This window comes from Cydia strobilella, chromosome 4, assembly GCF_947568885.1.
Source record: "Cydia strobilella chromosome 4, ilCydStro3.1, whole genome shotgun sequence".
Classification (NCBI taxonomy): domain Eukaryota; kingdom Metazoa; phylum Arthropoda; class Insecta; order Lepidoptera; family Tortricidae; genus Cydia; species Cydia strobilella.
This window is the reverse complement of record NC_086044.1, coordinates 47,674-72,304: the sequence shown is the minus strand read 5'-3', so window position 1 is coordinate 72,304 and position 24,631 is coordinate 47,674. Positions and strand designations below refer to the sequence as shown.

The window sequence follows — 24,631 nt, the reverse complement described above, 5'->3', positions numbered from 1 at the left end:
TAGATAACCTTTTCACTGCTCGTCGACTAATACAATGGTCACAATCTAAATATTTAACTCAAACCTGTAAATACATTTATATACACACGTCAAACATTTTAATAAATACCACCTAACCATTCGTCGTGTCAAATTATGACCAATATAGGAGTCATTCGCGTGTAAAGGGTAATATGTAGAGACAATAAATCATATCAACCGCAAGTAAGTAGTAAGTACTAAAAATAAATGCATCGGAAAAGTTAAGTCTTGTACCAGGGGTCGGAAACCGGTATTTGCTCCATACAAAAATACCGGTATTATTACGTTCTTTTTCGTTCTTTTGTTTATAATTTCATTTTTAATGGGACGTTTTAATAATGCAAAATTGTTTCCTAAATACATGATTCAGTCCTACGTAATGAGCATAAAATAATTCAAAATATTGGACTATTTCGGGGTTTTTTAAAAATACCGGTTCCGAGCCCTGTCTTGTACAATATCGGAAACTATGGGTAAATTATCATTATGGTAACGATAGTCACCCATTTGCTTTTAACTTTCAAGTTAAAAATGGTAAAGCCTATCCTAAGGCCCATTCCTCGAATGGTGTATCCACTGTTTTTCGTATTGATACATGGTGATTGTGTGTTAAGGCATTTAATATTTATAATCACCGTCTATGCCTGCTGTACAATCAGAAGCTGGGAAACCCATTTCTCGAACGGTATCAAGGTAATATTAGTAATTGAGCTATAAAATCGTATTGCGTTTTCATGATAACGTTCTAGAAATGCTGTAGAGCAAGTAAACAATATCTTCTATCACTGTCGGTGCCTGCCCCAGCGCCTCTGGCCGTCAACCAACCCGGTGTGCAAGTGCTCCACGCGCTGCAGCAGCTCGTCCGCGGTCACCTGCCGCCGCGGCCGCCTGTACTCCGCGCGTTCGCCGGGAGATAGCTGCCGGGGGAGCCGACTGTACAGACGGGTCCATCGGACGTCCGGGTGGCTGGAGGGCTCGAAGCGATCGCGTGATGGTCTTGAGGTAGGACAGTTCTGGAATATATTGCATTAAATCAAATGAGTACCAAAATCCCTCTTTAAGGGCCGGTACAGACGGACTGCAACTGCACGCCGACTGTGCAGTTGCAGTCCGTCTGTACCGGCCCTAAGTTATTACATATTGTTGCCGATGAACCCAATTTCGAAACGCGCGTTATTTTAATCGATTTTACATGAAATAAGCCAGTTTTTCTGGTTACCTCCTAATCGAATGAGAGATCGATGAATCCAATCAAATTACTTTGGTTTCAACTTCATCTTGCAATGGACTTCTACCTAAATATACCGGAAGAAATGAAATAGATTTTCGGAAGTACTGGATTTGGAATTGTCGTAGTTACTTAGTAACTAAAACTTATAAAAATATCAAAATAATCTTACAAAGTCATTGCAAGACTGCTGCCTCTTCTTTCTTGTCGGCGGCACGGGAGCTCGTGAACAGCTTGCCATCTCGCTTCCGCTCTCCTGCTGCCTATTCGACACGCACTTGGAACAACTAGCTGTCTCGTTCTCCCTTGCTACGCAGCCCGCTAGGGAGCCGCTAGGCGCGTTTATCTCGCTGCTACACGTGGGCCTGAGTCTGCGGCGATACGTCCCGCTTTCACACTGTGACACGCTGCTACTTGGTTCTGTCTCGCTCTGGCTCGTGAGATCGTTTTGTCGCGTTCGAACACAACATTCCAATTCCCGAATTCTTAATTTCTGCATTTTAATTTTGTCTTGTTGTTCTCTGAAATACAACACGCAAGTTTGTATTATACAAAATGTTATATAGGTACTTAGTCCGCCGATTGGCAGCTTACTTAGAGATTTTACGGTACCTGGTCTGTTGTTTCTTCTCCCTCATCCACTGCCGGACACCGGCAGTCACGCGCCGCGACTCTTCACATAGCCGTGCTCCTCGAGCTTGTGCCTCCTCTAGACACGCTTGTAGTTCTAACGTTGAGCGCTCTCGCTCTCTGTAAACACCCAAAAAAACTAATTTTTGTACCACGACACCAAGCAGGTGCACGACTACATTAAAACCATGAAAATTATCGTTAAAAAACTGTTTGCCACCTTGACGATGACGGTTATTCACTTATGCCAAGAACCGATATGGCAGGGTCGCCATGTAAGGTGGAGGTTTGTGTTGAGTGATAACAAGTGTGCAGTGTATGTTTATTTATTACGACCAAAAACACTCGCTCTACTCCTCCTAATTCAATGAAGCCAAGGCTCTTCAATTCTTCACAGCATCGCAATTAGCTTCTATAGTATCTCTGACGTTCAGGTTATAGAGACTAACGATGAAATGAAATTCACCAGTATAGTATGATGAGTTACCTGCACCCGGCCTCCAGTTCTCGGCAGCGCCGCACGGAATGCTTCAGTCGCTGCTCCAGCTCTGAGATAGTGGCCTGACTCTTCAACAGTAACTCCGACCGCGACTTAGCTACTTCCGATAATTTCATCAATCCCTGAAAATAAAAACGAGATTTTAATGATTGTCAGAGGAAACTTTTCGATTGAACACACAGCAAGTTTACAATTTTCTCGTTATTCAAGACACAACCACTTTCTCGCCCAAGATTTAAATAAGGTTATAAGGTATAGTATATGTTATCTACATTTCTACAATAATGGTGGACAGAGACCGTACCTCTTGGACAAGCTTCTCAGAATGCTCAAGGTTTTGATGAAGGCCCCTGATGGTAACGTCCTTTGCGGCGCTCGTCTTCTGTGCCTCCAACAGCTCTGCTGTCTTGTCATCCAACAGTACTGCAACAAACAACTTTATTATCGTTTTACACTCAACAATACGATTATGAATCAACATTATATACTTTATATTACTATAAAATTGTTAGTTAGGCCAAGAAAAGTCTGCAGAGATTTTGACTAGCGGCAAGGTAGGTTTATATTCAAATTTCGTCAAGTGAACGAAAACTAGAGCTGGACGGAAACTAGCGCAATGACCCTAACACCTGCACTGCGTGTGCTGTCAAAATCTCTGCAGACTTTTCTTGGTTTAACTCTATCGTTTATTACTTTCGATTCTAAATACCAGAAATACCTTGTGCCTGTTGTAACTGCCTCTTGAGGGTCTCGCAAGCTTCGCCTCGTTCTTTACAAATATTTTCCACCTCTGCCAACTTTTTCACCGCTTCCTCAGTCTGTATCAATGAATCGTAATCAATTGCCTTATCAAACCTTAGTTAAATAAGACAATTTATTAAAAAAAAAACATACCTACATATGAATTGATATCCAAAAGTTGTAAAGTACAAAATATTATTTAATGTACAAATACATAAAGTACCTACAAAATATTATTGTTAAAACCTGCATCTTACCTCTCGTTCCTTTTCTTTCATTTGTTTTTCATGCTGCTGACTTAGTATATGCCGCAAGGACTCATCGAGATCTTTATTTCTTTGCCTAATTTGCTCTAGTTCAGCCTAAAATAGAAATCGAAAATTATTAAATCGCAGCATCAAAAGTTTTTATTGATGATAAAGTTATTATATTCACAACCTACCTCTAAAATTCTGTTTCTTTCTTTCAACGACGAGTTTTCTTCCTGTAGACCGCACGTACAATCAGTCTGTTAACAACAAAATATAAGGAACTGCATAATTATAACATTTTCATTTCATTCCATTTTTGATTTTCGTTTCTCGTACGATTGTGTGTTTTAATCATCGATGATAGCAGATCGCAGATGCTAAAAATTACATTTCGTTTGGCCGGTTTATTATTCAATCAGCCCAATCGAACTTAAGTTTTGAACAAAACAAGATGGATTGGCCATTAGAATTGTTATTATAGTATCAGGAATACAGAAACACAGTTTACCTATATGTTTTAGGTAGTCAGGCCTCGGCAAGCACAATTTCACCAATCAAAAATAACACAGAGCACACAGACACACAAACATACAGTAAGCATGTGTTGCAGTTGCCGCAGCTGGTCCAGGATGTCTGCGAGCTCCTCCCCGACATCTGGACTCTCCGACCCTCGCTCCCACATGCCCTACAATAAAACAACTTATAGGTAGGATGATGCTTTATTGTGTTTATTTCGATACTCATGTACAACACTGACCTAAATGTCCTACGTAAAGGACATTGAGTGTATAAAAAAAGTTTCATTGAAAAGCAAGTAAAAATTAACATGCATAGTTTAACTACCTCGAAAGACTGGAATGGAATGGAATACAAATAGAAGATTTTTCAAATGTCTGAATATGTCCTTTTTTTTAGGTCGCTTAATCTTACGAGGTTATAAGCAGTACAGTACAAGGTTAATACAAGTTTAATGATACAAAATATATAGGAAAGAATCCACATAATGTATGTTGTAATTGTAGTGTTAGTATCACACCGTTAGACGTTAGATGCTAGAAGTCTGGAGCAGTACCGAATCGTTGTTAGAGCTGTTCAAAAAGCTGGAGATCTCTGACTTTAAGCTCTCCACTTCCATAACCACGTCCTGAAAACAGAACAATCTGTATAATAAAATTAACAGCATAGTGAAATCATATCAAAGTTTTTTTAAATCATAATACTAGCTTCTGCCAGCGACTTCATCTGTGTAGAATGATAATGATGATTGATAAAAACTACCCTGTCTTTTTCCGGGCCCCAAACAATCTCCATACCAAATTTTATAGAAATCAGTTCAGTGTAGAGAGGTAACAGAGTTACTTTCGCATTTATAATAAGAGTATTTAGTAGGGATGATAAAAGCAAGCTTTAAAATTTAATGTGGTTTTGAGTTGATTCCTGACGACACAATTTTGTCCGTCTGTCGCATTTTTTCCATGACAAATCTCTTATTCTCTTCCGAAATGAAAGTAATTTTTTGTAATAGTTTTTGCTGTTTAGTGGAATCAACGCAGCTGCTTCCTAAATTTGCAAATAATTATACTTTAGCCATGTTTCAACTTTAAATTGAGATTTTTTAACTAAAACCCGTTTAAAGAACAGTGTATTTACCTGGCATTGTTCGATGGACCTCTTCTGCGTGTTTATGATATTATGTAGCTTCGTGATTTTGTCCGTCTTGGCCTTCTCCATCAACCGGACGTCCAAATACGACTTTCTGAGCATGTCAATCAACTCTTCTTGCTTGGCCGCCTTTAAGAACAGGAAAAAGTAGATCACACTTTCATGATAGAGAATATATTTGGTATTTTAGACGAGAATTTCTTTCTGATACTTTGCGTTTAATTTCTTGATTTCTAAAAATACCTACTAGTTCAAAGTAGGTCCGTTGTGTTTCTATCATCTGCTTAATAGTAAAGTGAATAAGAGTAACGTACAATAAAATCGCTGGAAGCGCTGGTGGCCTAGCGGTAAGAGCGTGCGACTTTCAATCCGGAGGTCGCGGGTTCAAACCCCCGGCTCGTACCAATGAGTTTTTTGGAACTTATGTACGGAATATCATTTGATATTTATACCAGTCGCTTTTCGGTGAAGGAAAACATCGTGAGGAAACCGGACTAATTCTAACAAGGCCTAGTTTCCCCCTCTGGGTTGGAAGGTCAGATGGCAATCGCTTTCGTAAAAACTAGTGCCTACGCCAATTCTTAGGATTAGTTGTCAAGCGGACCCGAGGCTCCCATGAGCCATGGCAAAATGCCGGGATAACGCGAGGAAGATGACAATAAAATCCGTTTATCCATTTATTGTACGTATGACTCTGTTTCTTAATTCACAGTGTATAGTTTGTTGTTTGCTCAGTATGTTGGTTATCTAGTATGTGTTTTGGTATGTGGTTTGGTTGTGTGTACTTGTATTGGAAATAAGACTCACATCGTAAAAACATTCGCGGTACAGCTCGGTGACGACCGCCAGGTTGTCTTCCAGGGTCTGCACCAGCTGCCTCTGCCCTTCCACTTCCTACAACACCACTCACACATCACAAACACCATGTACGATATTTTCAACTGTTTTAGTCAGTTTACTTTTGATAATTAATGTTTACATTTTATTTTTGCATATTTTAGATGTTTAAATCACTAGTTTATTGAATTTGTTTTTAATGAGGTTTTATTTAATTTTTTATTACATTTATGGATGGAATAAAAGACAAAAATAGCTTGTTTCTTGAGAAGCTAATGTGCACTAGAGTACCTAACGGACGATTTTTGCCAAACTCAGGGCTTTACGTAAGGTAATAAATAAAATAAATAATAAAATATATTTATTTTCACCTCACACTATTTATGAGTGTCACTTCAATTTTAATATCTAGGTATCTGGATTCCAGTCCTATACAAAGGACAAATGAAAATGATAGCTACTTAATTTTCTTTTAATAAATAAGACCGAAGTGCAGAAAGACCTCAGCGAACTCGGCGCCGTCGACTGGACAGAAACGGCTTTGGTCAGAGTAGCATGGCGGTCTTTGGTGTCGGAGGCCAAGATCCACGTCGGGTCGTCGCGCCACACCAGTAAGTAAGTAAATAAGACCAGATTATTCGATAATAAAAACGAAACAAAAGCTTCTGAGATCTAGGAAGATAATTAATGTTCATGTTACCCATGTAGGATAAAAATGTCTGACCTTAATTTCGGCGCTGATGCTGACATCACTCTTGTCAACCCGGCAGCTCTCTGCGAACTGCCGCAGCTGGCTCAACTAAAACACGTTTACTATCAACCATTGATGAACATGCAGTCTCCGCAGAGAAAGAGTTATTTATATATACCTTATTGGATTGGATTATTTGTAAAAATTTAGCCAAATTTGTGTTGATACAAAAAAATGTTCATTTCAGTCTTATTTGCTCATATTAAACTACATTACAATTCAATCAAAATATGAAAAATAATATAACGAATGAAAAATACAGTTAAATGTACGGTCGAATCGGTAATCTATTTCGTACCTTGTCACAGTGACAATTAATATGAATATCGCTATGGAGAGCTCATACTATTGTCACTGTGCTGTGACAAGGTACAAAATGGGTCCGAAATGAAAATGTGAGTGTAGAGACCTCTTGCGCCTTGTGGTCCAACTCCTGCCGTAGTTCGCTTGCCCGCTTCGTTAACTCGGCGATGCGGCCTTCTGCGACGCCCAGACTTGAGCCTTGTACACGTATCGTCTCCTCCTTGTTCTCCAACTAGACACACACACTATGTAGTCTATGTACGTATATTAATTAGAGTCAGACTAATTACGTCAAGTAGGGACCGACTTATAACGTTCATTCAAAGATTTAGCCTTTTGAATCCACAAGACTTTTGTAAAGGACATTTAACTGTTTTTTAGTTTAATTATGAAAAATCAAACAATAGAAAGAAGAAATGCCTAGACATTTGGGTACAGGCAATAGTTATTTGTGCAATAAGAGAGGAAAGTTGGTTTTTCTTGCGAGTGTCTATTTTGAGTCCCGAGAATGCGAAAGGTTCTATAATTGAATCTTGAGCGTAGCGAGGGACTCAAAAACACGAGATGTAAAATAACTTTGCTCTCGTGTTGCACACATAATTTTTCACCTCAGTAGTGAGAACATATTAAAGGTTAAAATGTATTTCGAATTACACAGAATAATACAAAAAAAAAGTATGAAGCTACTTTGTTTCACTATCTGGAGTGACGAAAGTAGGCTTGTTCGAGCTGCTGAGGTGAAAAAGCTATTTTAGGGAACAGAGACCACTTTTATTTTCTGTTTTTTATCCTTATAAAACAATGTAACTACATTAAAGTGTACCTGCATAATTTATCCTCAGTCAATTAAAATTTACACTTTAGACATATCGGAAATCATTCTTTATTGGGGTTTTGTACGGGCTTAAAAGTTTAAAGAACAGTATTTTGTCGGGATGGATTTTATAAACGACATCCGGCTGTCGAGTAACTTGTTATTTATTCCCAGCCCAAAATAGAAGTGTTTTTATGAGTTGTCAATTTAGTAACAATTTGGTATCCTTTATGGAAGCATACCTAAGCTACTGTAGAAAAAAGTAATTCCTTGTAAACTAAAGCCATTGCAAATTGCAACCTTTTTACATTTTAATGTGCATATTTGATAATGACATAATTTTTAATTTGAATAACTAAAAAAGAATTGTGTCACGCATTAATCACTCACATCTGTCATGGAAATAAAATAAGTCGCTCTTTTATATAATTTTCCGATTTTTATTTAAATTAGTAGAAATTACACGAAGAAAAACCACATTTTATTCATGGTCCTTCGAACCGGATATAGAGGGAAGTGCAGTGTTTTTTGAGGTTATGTTTTAAATGGCAGCTTGTGATTGCAGTTTTTTTTTCTTTGTTTTAGGAGCATAAGTAAAGCATACCTACTATCGGATCGTATGTACTATGGTATGATCTAACCTAAACTAACATCCGCCGCTCGCAGCGGCAGTGTAAACGGGGAATCAAAACCCTGACACGTGACCCGTGTATATGTATTTTCTCAAACATGCTATGTAATATTGATATTACGTTCTTTATATTAGGTTGGGAAGTATCACGTTTCAGGCGCGGCTAGACGAGAGATCTGTAATGAAATTTCATACAAAGTTGCAGGCCTAGGCCGGGAAGTGGCTTTTTTTTAATTTCTATTTCACATATAATTGTGGCACAGCATCACGGCATTCAGCCATTTAAACAAAACTATAAGCAATATTTGCTTTTTGGTTCGTTCATGACATTCTGCCAATACGCCTATTAAAGAAAAAACAATAAACGATATTTGATTGATATATATAGTTGGTCAAGCAAATCTTGTCAGTAAATAAGAACAAAAAAAACTATATTCATCCTTTTCTTTTGGGTGTTAGTACTAGTGTAAGACAAAGGTAGTATGATTCTCTCTGTCTATGTTTGAAATAAGACAGTCCTTTGACAAACTATATACCTATATTAAACGTTTGAGAAAAGCACTATACATACATCGGCGTGAAAACGGGTTGTCGGCCTCATAACTATCCGGCCTCACTACGTTCGGCCGTATATTCTATTCGGCCGGCAACCCCTTCCTTCCCGGCCTCTGTAGTAATGTACTATTATTCGGCACTATTATGTACACAACACATAATATAATACTTACAATCTGTAGCGTCGCGATGAGCTTGTCGCGGTAGTAGCGCTCGCATGCGCCCGCGCAGCTCGACCCGCCGCCGCCGCCGCCGCCGCCGCTGTCCTGCGGGCCAGGGCCGGGTAACGGGTAACGGGTAACGGTCACTCACAGAATACATAGGTACAACCGCATTATCAAGCGTTTATGAAGTGCGAAATCACCATTTATAATAGGTGCAGTCTGGCAAACCAATTTTGTGTAGAAAAAGGTGACAAAATTGAAAAATGTATAGACGCGAAAATTCCATCTCATACAAAACTTGGATTTCTCATACTTACCTAATACTACTGAAATATTGAGACATTAGATATTATTATATTATGATTTATGACCAAATAATCTACAAAAATGCATTTGTCGAAGCCTATATTTTCAGTAGGCAATGGGGAAACCTGCGCTTTACTAGTCGACAGGGTTTTTTTGAGAAATATGTAAGAAACAACAAACAATTAGCAAAATACAATGACCGTCAACGAAGAGAGTAACTTTTAGATACTTAGGCCCAGTTGCACCAACCACATTTAACAGACTGATTAACGTCAAACAGCAGTGACGTATGTAATTTCCCATATAATAAAAATTTGCGAACGCTTTAACGGTGACAGACGGTTTGGTGCAACCGAGCCTTAGGGTCGCAAACCGTCAGTCGTCAGCGTTAGAACGTACGCAAAATTTTATTGTATGAAAATATTTATAGTTAACAAATATTGATTGCCGTTAATCAGTCCGTCAATTGTGGTTGGTGCAACTGGCCCTTAGTATAATATAACTTATACGAAAAGAACGTATAATAAAAATTTCATAAACTAAGTACCGGTCGTAGGTAGGTATTTCATTTTAATTATTGAATGAGGTATATTACGCAGTTAATGTGTACAAAAAGAATTTGTCATATCTGTATTAAATTTTCATCCAATTAATCCACAGAAATAGAATCCTTTAATCGATTGCACTCACTTTAGTAAAGTCACTATTGTCTGAATCCACACACGCCAGCCCATTGAACATCATCGTCATCATCACAACAATCAACATAAACACGCACACGTACTCATCACACGACTCAACACACGTCACACCACACACGCCGCGCCGTCCGCGAACACACTGCCGAGCCCACGAGCACCGCCACTCAAAACAAAACAAACTTTACTTTAGAACCAAACTCAATTTCACTTACAAACCGTTAATATTTGAAAACTAGAGCGCAAGCGGAAATATTCTAAATTCAAACGTAGCGCTCTTCTTTAGATCTTCAATTCCAACCGTCTTTTGTTTCCAGCCAGTTCCAATTCGGTTTAATTTTGGAACGTCGCCGCGAGCGCACCCAACTGCAGCGGTAACTTTGCGCGTATTTCTGTCGATCTGTAAATAGGCATTTGGTGGCGGAAGCGGGGCGGTTGCGACCCGACTCGAGTAAAATCGTGACCTAATTGGCTATAGCTTGGCCAGGATACCTAGATTCGTTCTGGGAATCGGATTAGTCACGTCTGATTACGTGTCGAACTAGAAAGCTGCATGAATGTCCCAAAAGGAATATGGGATAGAGAGTTTAGGTATTAGGTGGTCTCGTTTGAGACACAAATACAACTGAATGTATTTTCCATTAAAAGTTTGTAAAAGTAGAATCAATAGGGAACTATCCATAGGCTACCTATAGGGCAAGGCATACAAACAAAGATAAAGAATATGAAGTTTCTATCGGTATGCAATTTTCCTAGACAGGCGATATAATAAAGCGCACTGATTAACCCCTCTGGTATCCCTGGTTGCGGGTATCCCTGGGCGACGGTAATTGCTTACCATCAGGAGACTCGTCTGCTCGTTTGCCTCCTATGTCATAAAAAGGAACAAGATGAAAATGCCTCTTTCCTCCCCATGTTTATACAGATTCCAGACAAAACGAGATAAACTGGTAGAACTTAAAGTACCTGTTTGAAATTGGGTGTTGACTAAATCGATAAACCAACCCATTCATACTATTCCGGTCAAAATATATGCGTTAGTCGAAAGTAACTGTAAAGTCACTATTTATAACTGTTCTATTCCACGTGAAAATATTGTTAAATATTTGACCATTTCTAAGTCTTATGTCAACGAGATAAAGTCCATCCATGACCATAATATATGTGTTGTAGTTAGAACATCAAAGGGATGAGAGGCACAGAACCTGACGCATCGTAGCGTAGCAGGAACTCCGATATTAGATCTCCTCGAGACGAATCATAATTAACGGAGAGTTCAAATCAAACTGGACTGTAAACAACTAAGACGTTGGTAATAATTATAAAGAGAAGCTCTTTGGTACCTATACATCAAAAGAATTGTAATTTAGTCCGATATTGCAAACAGAGCTGCCTTTTATGGAACGACGATGGTGGTTTAGGAACTTAATGTTCAGCGGTTTCGATTCCGGGATGATAAGTTGCATTAACCTATCATAGGACTCTCTTACTCCAGGGCTAAAAGGGGCTATGGCCTGAGGTGGCAGACAAGTGTCGTATCATGCGGTTAGTTTTGGTACGACTTAAAATTCGGCACTACCTTAAGAGAGTGCAGATGTCCAGATATGAATGTAGAATTTGACTCTGGACCCTTTTAGATGACTCTCAGTAAGAACCCTACCCTAGCCCGTTCGTAACACGAATTTTTTAACGATGCAAATAGCCAAGAACGAAAACGCGGAAGAAAAGTTGACGAAATCGTCGTGGAAGACATCCTGTCCTTTGCATTCATTAGTGTTTAGTAACAAAGCGCGTGTCGCGGCTTCCGCAGCATTTCGACACGCCGAACCATTAGGGAGATGGCGCAAGCCATGAACAATAGCGCCTACAGAAGAAAGTTGAAATATATGAAGAGTTAGGGCCCCTAAGACAAAACTGATTTTATAGCACGCCGTTTTTAGGCCGGGTGACTTATCAGAAACAACGTTAAAAACAGTAACAAATTAAATTAGGTAGTTGCCGTCAACACTACTAAAGTGGATAATACGAAAGTCCGTACTGAAATCATAGTGAACTATTGAACGATAGTACAGTGTACCTCAATGTCGCTACATTGATGAAAATAATAAATGACTGCTTCCCATCCGGCGGCTCGTCTGCTCGTATGCTTCCTATTATACATAATTAAAATTTAAAACCTCAAATTAAAAAAAATACATCTAAAAGTTCACTAACTTCCTTAATAATTATTATTAGTCTGCGCCCGTGGACTTTCTTAGGTAAGTATCGCGTATCGCTTGCATCCCAGAGTTGTTAAAAATATGTCCCCGCGGGACTCAGGCTCACCATTTCACAACACCATCCCAGCTATGTCGGATTGAGAAATGCATCGTTAGATGGACTACTAATTTTGGCCTCCGACGGGAAAAGGAGATAAGTGACTGCGCTTTTCTTAGATACTTAGGTCCGTTTTACTACGAGCGATGCCGTGGAAGTAAACAGGATACTTAATAACTAAAGTCCTTCTTATATTGTTGTTATAATTTTTCCTGATGTACTTTTGAAATTAAAGAGGTTTTCCTTATATTATATGAGAATCCCTGTATCTTTAAAGCAAAGATCACAGTGCTTAATACTCTCTAGACTCACTTGTTTTAGCCACTCGCGCGACATGTTTCGGAGAGCCTAGATCTCCTCTCCTTTTTCTTCAGTTTCTTCTTTATTTTATCATAAATCATAATAGTAATCAATAAAGTTACAAGAACAAGCAAGATATTCGAGTTACGATGTGATGACAGATGATGTGAGTGATGGATGATGTGATGGCATTTTCCCATGGCTTCTATTAGCCATTGTGATCTATAATCCCTTGGAGTCCCCTGGGATCACTCCGCTCGTGAACTGTTCAAGGATACCAAAATCCTCACCCTCCCGTGCCTATATATTCTCGACGTAGCCAAGTATGTGAGAGGTAACCTTGAACAGTTCCCGACGCGCGGTGACGCCCACAACTATAATACTAGGCGAAGAGGCGAACTGCGTCCACCACGTACGCGTCTAGCTAAGTCCAAAAAGTGTCTCCACTCAATAGGCCCTAAGATATATAACCACATACCCTTAGAGATTAAAACTGCTACTGGTAAAAGAGGTTTCGTGAATAAACTTAAGGCTTATGTCTGAAGCGTACTACTCTGTTGACGAATTTTTTGACGGCGTGCACTCTTGAACTGGTTCACAATCCCAAGCTATAGAAATATAAAATAAGAATTTAACTAACCATAATTAAGTGATATGATATACTTATATGAACTTACTGTAATCATTTAAAGCTATAAATAATAAATTTTAAATAATAATTGTACCTACCCGACATAATTATCTTATACCTAATATTATATTCATACTGATGTGTTTTGCTATGTAACTTAGATGTAAATAGTTGTAAATATGAAATACTGTATTTGACATGTAAAACTATGTTTTATAAAGGAATAAATGAATGAATAATAATATACAGTATATAAGTAGGTATGAGTTGATGCTATGATTTACCTGTGCGGGTTCATTTTTCTGCAACTTCATCACTCTGTAACAAAACTAAAATCAATTTATGACATTATTAATTCACACGTGATTTTCAACCTTACTGTGTTCACCAGTTAAGTTAAGTTAGTTCATAAGTTAAGAGTGTGGCTGTAGTACCATGTAGTCATGTGGAGCAGCTTAGTGGATCTTAACCGATGGTCCATGGACCACTGGTTCTCTGGGAGCACCTGGGGTGGCCTGCGATTTTATAAAACGAACACTCCATCTTGACTTTATTCGACATTATATTAAAGGTTAACTTCCGCACAATTTCTCTAAAAAAAATGTCAAGCACTTTATTTTTTGAGTTGTATCTTTAATATCACTGAAAGGTGAGGAACCACTGATGTAGAGAAACTTACATTCTCTGAGCATCATCTACGGTTCTGCTTGACCTATCTGCCACTTCGATCGTATCTAACATAGTGCTGCTACCTGGGCTGAAGGTAAAAAAGATGTAACATTTAGCAGTAGTTGTGTGTTAACCTTAATGGTCTGTGCACATAATATGCAGAGGATTATATATTTAATACTATAACTTGCAAAAATGCGTTGATCACCAACTTACATCGGTGCAGCGTTTTCCACCTCGAACATTTCATCGCTTTGGCTTCTATCAGCCCTTTCAGGTTTCTGTACTTCTTGGTCCCTCTGATGGTGATCAACTGTCTCCTCTTCTTGGTTGCCCTCGATACAATTGCAATAGTCACGCCTACTATTCCGTCGTAGTATGCTGACACTTTTTTTTAAATTATGTAAGTGTATTTTTGAACCCGACGGATTAATCGTTGGAAAACCATTTTCTACATTTGTCTGTAAACGCGGGTCTTCATGATTGGAAGTACAAGGCTGGTTCTCTGCTGTTTTGTTGATAAAAATGCTTATATAATCTTCACTTTTCCCCATGAAAGTCTGTCGTAATGCTTCCAACCCCCTCATAATCCCCTCAGGGGTGATGAACCAGCGATTGTTGTCCGATGAGGTCAACGTGTCACACAGTCTAGTGTCGTCGACAGGACAGAAACGAACGTGTATTTTACTTGACATATTCGACTCTTGTGTTGAGTGTGTATCCTCTAGTTGACTAGGTGTTACCATCGATTGATCCCATGATTGTATTTTTTTACAGGGACATGTGCTTAGGCATTCTGCTGGAGTTGGTATTATCTTTTTACAGGGACATATGCATTGGCATTCTTGTAAATTAAATTTCTCGTCGTTTTCTGATGGCCTCATGGTTTTTTTCATTAACTGTTCTGATCTCGTGTATTTGAGTTGACTATCTGAGCCAGTAGACTTGTCACAGGTTTTTGTCTCGCAATTGCAAGTACATTGGCATTCTTCGCAGATTATTTCCTCATTATTTTCAGATATACTTAAGTTTTCTGCTGGAAAACGACCCGGGCGAAGGTATGTTTTTTGGTCTTTGCAAGGACATTTACACTGGCATCGTTCTGTATTTTCTTTGTCGCTGTCTGTTGTTTCCCGAAGGTGCACCAACTCTTGATTTCCCTTTGTTTGTTTGGTTTGGTTCGGTTCTTCGGAACTTTGACTTTTTTCATATGAATTTGCACTCGTTTCATTTGGGGTTTTAGTGCTGTGTTCCATCTGTACATTGCTTTGGTTGAAAGAAGTTTGCCTTGAGTCAGCCTGTAGGTTTTTATTTAGACCCTTGGGACTAGATTCAGCTGTTGCATTTCTACTTTGATTTCGTGCACTTTTATTTGATCCAGGATGTAAAGTTTCAAGAATACTCGAACTAGTAGTCGGTATAATATATCTACTTTGGCATCGAGGAATATGATTTGATGAAAGATTTTGTCTCTTAGGTCTACGTTCATATTCCTGATTTCCGCTTTGATTCAGACTTGAACTGGAGTCATCCTGAGGATTCCTACTTAAGTTTCTGGGGCTATAGTCTGGTATTAAATTTTCACTTTGATTGAGAGGATTGTCACCCGTAACAAGCGGATGTCCATTTTGATTTCTGGTACTGGATTCTAGTGTTAGATCAAGACTGTGATTGAGTTGAGTTTGTGTGTGGTCTGGGGTGTCGAGCCTCAACGTGGTCTGTTCGTGGACGTTGGTGGCAGCTGCCTGATGGTCATCACAGTCACATGCAAGTAACACCTCGTTAGCTTCTGAATCATCGTCGGATATCGTTATAGGAGATTGTATCTGGAAAAAAGTTTCCAAGTGGATATTAAATTTATAATTAAGGTAACTCGATATATGTAGCTAGTGTAATAAATGTATGAAATTGATACAAGTTATTGTCGAGAACACATGGATATCTAATTGTCTACTAATTAGTAATTACTATAGGTTAATATACTCAAAAGAGAAGTAGCGCAGACTGGAGATAATGCCTGTGACATAGATTGTCATAAAAATAATAGAAGAAAAATTACCCGAGGTGGTATCATTGAAAATTGCGACTCGTCGGGCAGCTCAATGGTGCCGTTCGGCGTGGAAGTCACGACGCACGCGCACACACAAACATGCTACAACAAATAGAGACTTGATCATGATATCCCACTGATTATGATGGCTGTACACACTCGTAAAGAAACTCCGAGACAGGCCGAGATCGAGTCTGCTCTTGGATTGGGTCGGTTTTTTGCCGAGTTCTCCACGGGTGTGTGCAACTGTGTAACTACCTGCAATAATATGTTACACAACGAAGGCCGCAACAAAATCTGACACGATGTTATTTGTAGAGCCATAAGAGCGTGCCATATATTTTTGCTGCCTTCGGACTGTACACCCGCCATTACACAATCATGTAAATGGCGAGGCGAATGATGATCTTCGCATTTGACTAATTTAATGTACCACGGTACAAACAATTATGAGCTGCATTGAATTAAGAAAATGTTTTATAGTGAAATCAACATTGGTCCAAACATTCTACACAATAATTCTACGACTAAACACAAACCCACTGACCTGGCACAGAAAATTTAAAATTCCAATCAAGAAAACACCAGTAAAACTGAAAATCATATATCGAGGAACAAACTAGTTAGACTTTCGTGACAGCACGTCCTCATGAAAGGGGCGAAAATCCCCGCTGGAGTCGAGCTGGTCGGTGAGGGGGTGCGGGTTGTCAGCGGGAGGGGGTGGGGGTGGGGGTGGGGGAGGGACGTCGCGACGCCGCGGTCGCGGTTGCCTGGTGCAGGGCGCCGCGACCGCGGGGAGCGACGCGTGCGACATCGGTTGACCGAAGTTGTCTCCGCTCACGAAGTCAGACTTGGTGGAGTAGTCAGAAAGCTCTTTCTTCTTCAACTGTGGAAAAAAATCAATTAAGGAAATATTGATGGTATTTATGTGTTTCATCAGTTGCAATAAGTGGCAATCAATTTCATCATAATACGCCTTCAGAATGTGGATCTAGAACGATTGGTTTTTAAAGATAAAGCGGTGAAGTAGGTAGATTTTATGATGGCTGGTACATCTTAAAGCACATAGGTATAAAATGACAGATACATACGGACACGATGGAAAAATTGGCAGGATATATGGCTCGATCCTGGACGCTTCCCTCTTACTTCCGTAATTGAGCTTTTGCTTGACGCATCTGTCGGACCATCTACTTCATGATGGTCCTTTGCAAGCTTAACCCTGGCGTCGGGGCGCTCCACGTCGATGGCCACAATCAGCCGCCGCAGCGAGCTACGCTCCTCGATCACGACTGTAGCCAGGGTACAATACCTGAGCCTTGGCCTGACGCAGCTGTCGCACCATCTGCCTCACGATGGTCCTCTGCAAGTCGAGCTTCACCCGGGCGTCTCGGCGCTCCACGTCGACGGCCACAACCAGCCGCCGCAGCGAGCTCAGCTCCTCAATCAGCCCGAGGTTGAGCTTGTGCACGGCGCGCAGCTTCACGCCGCTCGACTACGGACACAATGACAAGGTTACAACCTCGGCTTCATTGAGGGCCGAACGACTTCTAGCAGATAATAAACTTTTAGAAAGTAGCGTTATGCATAATTTACCCATGAATACTAGTTGAAACAGTAGTGCAATGAGAAAAGTTACTTATAGCAGTTATGTTATGACAGTTTATGGCCCCAGGAAATTCAGTCATCTTTGTCGTATCCAGAGGGCCTCCAGGGGCACTTTATTTATAAGGCAATTTATCCCAAGCTCTCTAAAAAAGAGCCCAACTAAGACAGGATACCTTTATTCTTTATTCTTTATTATTCTTTATTCTTTATTCAAACAAACACAAGTATAAGTTTACAGCGACCTACGCCAAGACACTTATACTGTTAATACATAGTCAGTATCATAAACATGTATACATTTTTCGAACTACGAGTATCTCTAGGAACTTAAATTAAACATACATACTACAAAGTTACATAGGTAGAGTTTAAAAAAATCCTGACACTACTTTGTAAGGACGGCCACTTGTCTGCGAATATGTCTGCGTTTTGGATTGAAGCTAAGAAGTTATTTAGTAATTCTATTGCTCGGTACGTGGGTGCGTTTGAACCGTGATAGGTGCGGACATTTGGATATGCGAAAAGGTTTCTGGCTCTACGTGCGCTACGCCCTACTGCAGCTATGTAGTTGTCTGGGGTAAAAATACGCATACGCTCCAGAACAGATGGGTTGTCAATTTGATTTCTTAGAAGTAGACAGTAGTGTAAGGCAAGCGTAGTTACATACACCAAACTAATGGCTGGTATTTAACTGATAGCCCAAACGAATTATAACACGACACCGATAAACATGACGTACCTACATAGTTAAGTTAGGTTAGTATACTTCATCAAACAAACCGTTGTTGGGAAGTGAATATGCCAGAATGACCTTTATAACAAATGTTTCCAATATCTGCTGCGCGCTAGAAGACGCGCTTCAGCAGCGCCTCGGAACGTATATGTAGAAAATGATTCTAAATGAAAAGTATAAACCTGCAGGCTGATCTCCATGTTGCGAATGCGCTCGCGGTACTTGCCGGCCTCCTCGCGCACCAGCACCTCGATGTCCTGCACCGGCACCAGGTCGCCGCACTGCATAATAGGTAATAGCTAGCTACGGTTTCATTAATTATAAGTAAACATTCAAGTCAGTGGAGCCCCCGGCCCCCGGCCCCCCGGCCCCCGGCCCCCGGCCCCCCGGCCCCCGGCCCCCGGCCCCCCGGCCCCCCGGCCCCCCGGCCCCCCGGCCCCCCGGCCCGCACTGCTGAACTATTAGCTACGGTTTCTAGTCAATTGACTGGAAGTGCACTCTGTGATTTTTTTTCTATCGAGCGAAAGTCAAAAACTCAGGATTGGAATCACTCGAAGAAGAAAGCTCTGAAGTCCCTCGAGAAAGGCCTCAAGATTGCTAATTAATTTTATGGCAACCATATTGTGATCCTAAAAAGCGCTTAGAATTTTTAAAAACTCCGTTTTCTGAACCTATTGCACCTTAAGGTCGCATAAAATATTAAGGTATAGTGTATGTGGCTGTTTTTGGGAAAATTTTGGAGGAGCCCTATATCCGCTTTGATATTAAAGTGGCAATTGACTGAGATTAGGTAAACAGTAAACTGAAGATAGATCAATGTTTGGACCAATGTTGGGGGCTTATTATGGAGAGCAATGTAAATAAAACATATAGGAAATGGCACAGCATGCTCGCAATAGTTCCCTTGGCGCCCATGTTGCTTTTCCTTGACTCCGATCTAAGTAGATTGGACTAATCATAATCAACCGATAAACTAAACTTACCTCGGCTCCCGTGCAGCACATGCCGGCCATCACCTCGGCATCTTTCATTTGAACATTGCTGAAATAAATAAGTAGGTATTCTATTTAGGTTCGATAGCAAGAACGCATTTTCAATAGAGTCGACTTGAAACTCGTCCAAAGTATTACACTTTGGACGAGTGATCGAGGACGAACGGTCAGAAGCATGTTACCTAAAGTAATTAAACGGGAGCCTTTTAATATATTATAGCATTTGTTTCAAAGTTAATATTATATATTTAGCTTTTCATTATAAGATCCAGAGACCATTATATAGTTATTGTCTTTATTTTTATGTTTTCGAAAATTCTCATTACTTTAAGCCAACCCGTTAAATATCTGTCTCCACAAAAAATACTAAACAACTACAGTACTGAAATGATCAATACTAACGGCTTTCCCTCGCCCCTCACCCTGGCCATCGACTTTTCGTATTGCTGCAGGTCCTTCTTCAAACTTTTGATCTCCCTGAAAGTAAACAGTTGAAGATTGTCAGATCTTATGAAGTAGGCCGAGTAGGTACTCGTACACCGCAATTCTTCGTAAACTCGCCAAATTAGTTTGCAACATTTGTAGTCTATCAGCGAACGAACTAAAGACTCTCGAGAGGACACACTAGTTACCTGTCTTTCGCTGTTACGTCGTTCTGTAGCGATTCGTTGACTAATGACAACTCAAGATTCTTATCCTGTGTTTCCATGCCATTGTAGCTCTGAAACAAAATCGCAAACTGTTAGGTTACTTTATAATTATATATGTCAATGCAGAAGATGTTTGAATCTACTTACTATCAATAAATATAGACTAACCATGTTCACAGTACGAGTAATAAATCGGAATCTCACTGAGGGTGAGGCACACCGCACACGCTCCGCACAAATCGATTACCTAAATACCTAACTAAGGTGGTTCGGGAAATTGTTGATGATATATTATGTAACGCCACGATGCACTGTGCGCCGATTTCAAGTCAAATCTTTATTTACCTATGGTATTTACACGCTTACGCTACATTCATTTACCTACTTACTGATACAGAAATCACATAGGAAACTGAGCACGTGCATAAACTGAACGAATGAATTTATTTTTTTATTATTAAAAGATATTTCCAGTTTTTGTTCCCAGAACAATAAACGGTTGATTCAAAGCGAGCGAGCCTAAAACTATTTTTTTAAATTCATGAGCACCAAATATCTTACCCCCTAATCCTACCGACAGTACCGACTGCGCCATATCAGGTTATATTACACATAAATTATCATTACCGAGTTCAAATGCCTTTTTCTATTGAGCTTTGCCTGCCTACATAGATACAGTTCTAATTTACGCTCACGTTCTACTTGAAAGGTTCTCTGGCTTCTCTTTGGATAAAGGCAGATAAAATTAAACACGTCGTCATAACAAAATATATATATAATACATAATACCAAAATAAGTGCATCTCAAAATATAATGGGTAATTATAAACGCCTGAACTGCAGCGGCCCGCTCGCCGGGTCGTCGCCGGAGCCCGAGTCGCCGCCGCCGTCGCCCCTCCGTAGCGACAGCCTGCGGGGAAACACTGCGTCAGTTGATAGACCAGCCTTCAAACCGAGGTCATTAGTTACGTTACGACCCAAGGGTGTCCAAACTTTTCGACCCAAGAACCTTGCCAGGCCTTCGGATCTTCCGCTTTCTTTTAGCGGTCCGATTTATATCGTCTTTGACCCTTCCGATTCATTGCCGGGGGCCAACAATAAGAGCTGGAGTTTTGAACGGCCTGAGTTGTCATAAATTTAGAAACAGATTTAGTTAAACGTTATTAAAGCTACAAAGGTAGATTCGTGGGAATTAAGTGATATTTTTTCTAAAACCAAAAATTCATACACTGGTTGCAGAATAAGATAATTTTAGCAGCAGAAGTAGTTACTTGTTTCATTATTATTCAGGGAAGTCACCTTACGAGTCATCGGAGACAAATATGTGTGTGTATGTCGTCGGTCGTTCAGAGGAGCCACTCACACAAGCAACGTATACTAGATAACAACCGTTACAGTAACTCACCACCCATCAGCGCCGAAGATGTCGCTGTGTGTGACCTCGAAGAAGTGTATCCCGTCGAGCGTGCAGAGGTCTAACTCCCGGAGCCGCCGCAACACCTCGACGAGACCGCGCAGGTCCGAGTCCTTGCGCGCGAGGCGGCGCCGCAACACCGCGGTCTCGGCGCCATACTCGCACTCTATCTGCGGTGCGGAAGGCTGACGATGACGCTTCAAACAGACCACACTTTCAACAATCACAACGTCTAAATATACTTATCGCATAATTTAATATATATTGGTGTCGTAGTTTTAACTTGTACTTTAATACAGTTGGAAGCGCGAAGGGGAAGTTCTAAATTAGGTAAACCTAAAGTATACCTAATTTAGTTTATCTTCGTTGTTATAAATCGACAATCAGAACCAAACTACCGTGTTGACGATAGAAACTACTAGAATTGACTCTCTGACTTTTAAGGGAAACACGCGCATATATGGTCCGCTCACTGACATTCTAAAAATCTAAGCATCTAAGGAAACACGCGTGGCGAGCAAGGTGGCGACTGGCTAACGGTAACGGTCGCCATGTACGGATGGATGTTTTAATAAATGAAATAGAATATTGATTACAATACAATACAATCATTTATTAATAAAATTAAAATTACATGTGTTTATTGGTCAAACACAACTTACAGACTTAATGCGATACATGATTGATACATATCTTATATTATAAGTGCATAAGTAACTCTACATGTACCTACACCACAAGATTCTGCTGTGAACATGGTTAGGAAAGATTTTTATTTTTTATGGAGATTGTGACTGAAATAAAGTTTTCAATTTCATTTTATTCCGTTGTGATATATATCTGGACTTAGTTCTGCAAACGGGATCCAATCCAACCCAACTTAATCTCTATTAAATTTTTTACTTCACGTTTTAACACTATGGTTCGATTTTTAATCTATATTGTGAGGTTGGTCTTATCTTTGTTTTTTGGCACTATATGCAAACCATATAGCAACAGCGCGGCTATTGTGCAGTTAAGTCACCTCATTTAAAATTAAACTGCGCAACTAAGTTGATACGATACGAGGAGCGCTGCACCTGCCTTAACATTAATTTTGGTCAATTGGAGGGCGTCCTACCAGGTCAGGTGGCTCCCCCACACTCTTACCTCAGCGTGCCTCCGCCGCTCGGTCTCGGCCCGACTAGTGCTTTCTCGCTCTAATTCCTCAACAGCCCGGACGAGGAGTGCGTTCTGCGCCACCAGGTCGCTCACCCACGACCTCAACACACGCGACTGCATCTGCATACACACATTATATGAAAGCACGAAAAATAGCCTGTCAATAGATAAACGGCTATAGGACGTGCGAGAATCCGCATATATATGAAGTTTTCCTACATTGCCTCTTTCGCTATGATTTCGCAATAATCGTATTCAAGAGACTTTTTTGAACAGAAAATTACAGACGTTCATAGTAGATGTGGTGTATATAGTAGGTAGTAGGTGTGGTGTAGTGTGGTATTGTATTATGCATATGGTATGGTATTGGATCAGTGTTGGGCCCTAAAGCTGACGGATGAAAAGAGATTGCATGTAGCGGAGATGAGAATGTTAAGATGGATGTGTGGCGTGACGAGAAAGGATAGGATAAGGAATGATTATATAAGAGGAAGCCTGAAAGTAGCACCCATAACAGAAAAAGTGTGTAAGTAAGTAAATGACGAATGAAACTAAAGAAGACCATGACGAAAAACAAATAAGACATATTAAGAGAAAGAACAGTTGAAGAATATTGCCAAAGAAGATAGTGACAAAGACCGAACAAGACGAATAAAGAACGAGTGACTAATACAGAATGATACGAAATCAGAAATAAACGAAAAACTAATGAGACGAGCGATGCTGATACCGTCAGCAATGCCTGAAAGCTATTTCTAAAGCTAGCTTTTATCAGCTTCTATTGAACCTTACTTGCACTTTATCCGCTCCCCCGACCCTCTCGACCAGCTCCAGCCGGTGTTCATACGCTCGCTGCACCTCATTCAGCACATCGAGCGTGGCTCCGCTCACACACACGCACTTGTCACATTCCACCACGTTCTCCATTGTGCTACGATTTACTTGGTTTTCACATCGTGGGCGACGGGCGGACATCTTCTGACAGTTGTCAGTCGCTGACAGATTTGTTCTTTTGAAGAGTCCTCGAAAAGTTTGTTATTGATTCGTTAGTTATTATTCTGAGTTCGTTGATTACTGAATTCCGCACGAAAGAGTTATAAAGCTGTAAGAATTAAAAACAAAAGAATCGAGATATTCTTTCCTGATAAAACCCGAGAGAAAAACATCCTACCCTACCAAAAATATTTTATTTAAAAATAGCGGCCAGGGCTCACTAACTTTTACTGTAAAAAAGTTATCAGATCTCAGCAAAAGCCAATCTCCGAAGCCCTGACTTTACTAACCCTACACCTTGGTTTTAAGAGTTCCCGGCAAGCTCGGCCGAATTGCACCTTCTCGTACACACGTAGTTCCGCTCTCATTTTAAAACTACGTATTGGATTGTAATGAAACTTTGCACATACAATGACATGAGGTATATCTAGGTCTGAAATTAGTTTATAGCTCCAGTTTATAAAACAAACGAAATAGAGCAAAAACAATGTCTTGTATGAAAAACTTAAATTCGCTGTATTTTATTAACTATGGTATCTGAAGCTACATAAACTAATTACAGACATATAGGTAGATATACCTTATCCTATTGTAAGTACAAAGTTTCAGAGCAATCTAACTAGTCGTTTTAAAATGAGAGCGGAACTACGTTTGTATGGAGAACCGAGTTTGCCGGAGACCCTTAAAAACTATGGCTTGGCCGTTTCGTCGAACTTCTATTGCATTATCACAATATTGAAAATATAAATTTTTACCACATGTGCCACACTGTCCGATAGACTTACATGCGGTAGTAATTTACATCACAGGACTTCCTGACAAGTAGGTATAGGTATGATGTTATTAGTATACCTAGATTATATCATATATATATGTCCCGCCCGAGCTACCGAAAGCTTCTATAGCTAATACTTGCAACGCTCGAAAATTTTAATTTGAAACTCAAATTGCGGTTTTCCTCTCTTTTTTCTAGCAGCAAAGTATGTTTATAAGAATTATAAGATTACAAGTTATTGAGGTAAA

General features: G+C 40.0%; 1 protein-coding gene across 1 annotated transcript; it reads right to left on the bottom strand.

Annotated features, from left to right (window-relative positions):
- Nucleotides 1-2: 2 nt before the first annotated feature.
- On the bottom strand, nt 3-23,542 carry LOC134740879 (uncharacterized). The gene is made up of 26 exons (XM_063673531.1): nt 23,403-23,542; nt 22,604-22,772; nt 20,023-20,111; nt 19,793-19,867; nt 19,382-19,439; nt 18,581-18,679; nt 17,370-17,552; nt 16,701-16,943; nt 16,067-16,159; nt 15,621-15,833; nt 10,084-10,257; nt 9,097-9,189; nt 7,030-7,155; nt 6,594-6,668; nt 5,840-5,926; nt 5,021-5,161; nt 4,443-4,514; nt 3,963-4,055; nt 3,562-3,627; nt 3,377-3,481; nt 3,097-3,196; nt 2,683-2,801; nt 2,367-2,500; nt 1,862-1,999; nt 1,422-1,770; nt 3-1,034 (listed from the first exon to the last, which is right to left on the bottom strand). The coding sequence occupies exons 1-26, from the start codon at nt 23,540-23,542 to the stop codon at nt 804-806; spliced, it is 3,465 nt and encodes a 1,154-aa protein (XP_063529601.1). The 3' UTR covers nt 3-803.
- Between the last annotated feature and the right edge of the window lie 1,089 nt (nt 23,543-24,631).

What these genes read in the sequence shown, in the direction of transcription:
- LOC134740879 (XM_063673531.1), bottom strand. Translation starts at nt 23,542, where the DNA reads ATGGAGAACGTGGTGGAATGTGACAAGTGCGTGTGTGTGAGCGGAGCC. An exon ending in GACGTAACAGCGAAAGACAG is followed by an intron (nt 19,868 to 20,022) that starts GTAACTAGTGTG and finishes GTTTACTTTCAG; the next exon opens with GGAGATCAAAAGTTTGAAGA. An exon ending in ATCAAAATGGACATCCGCTT is followed by an intron (nt 10,258 to 15,620) that starts GTTACGGGTGAC and finishes TTTTGTTTTGAG; the next exon opens with TGGCGGTGCTCGTGGGCTCG.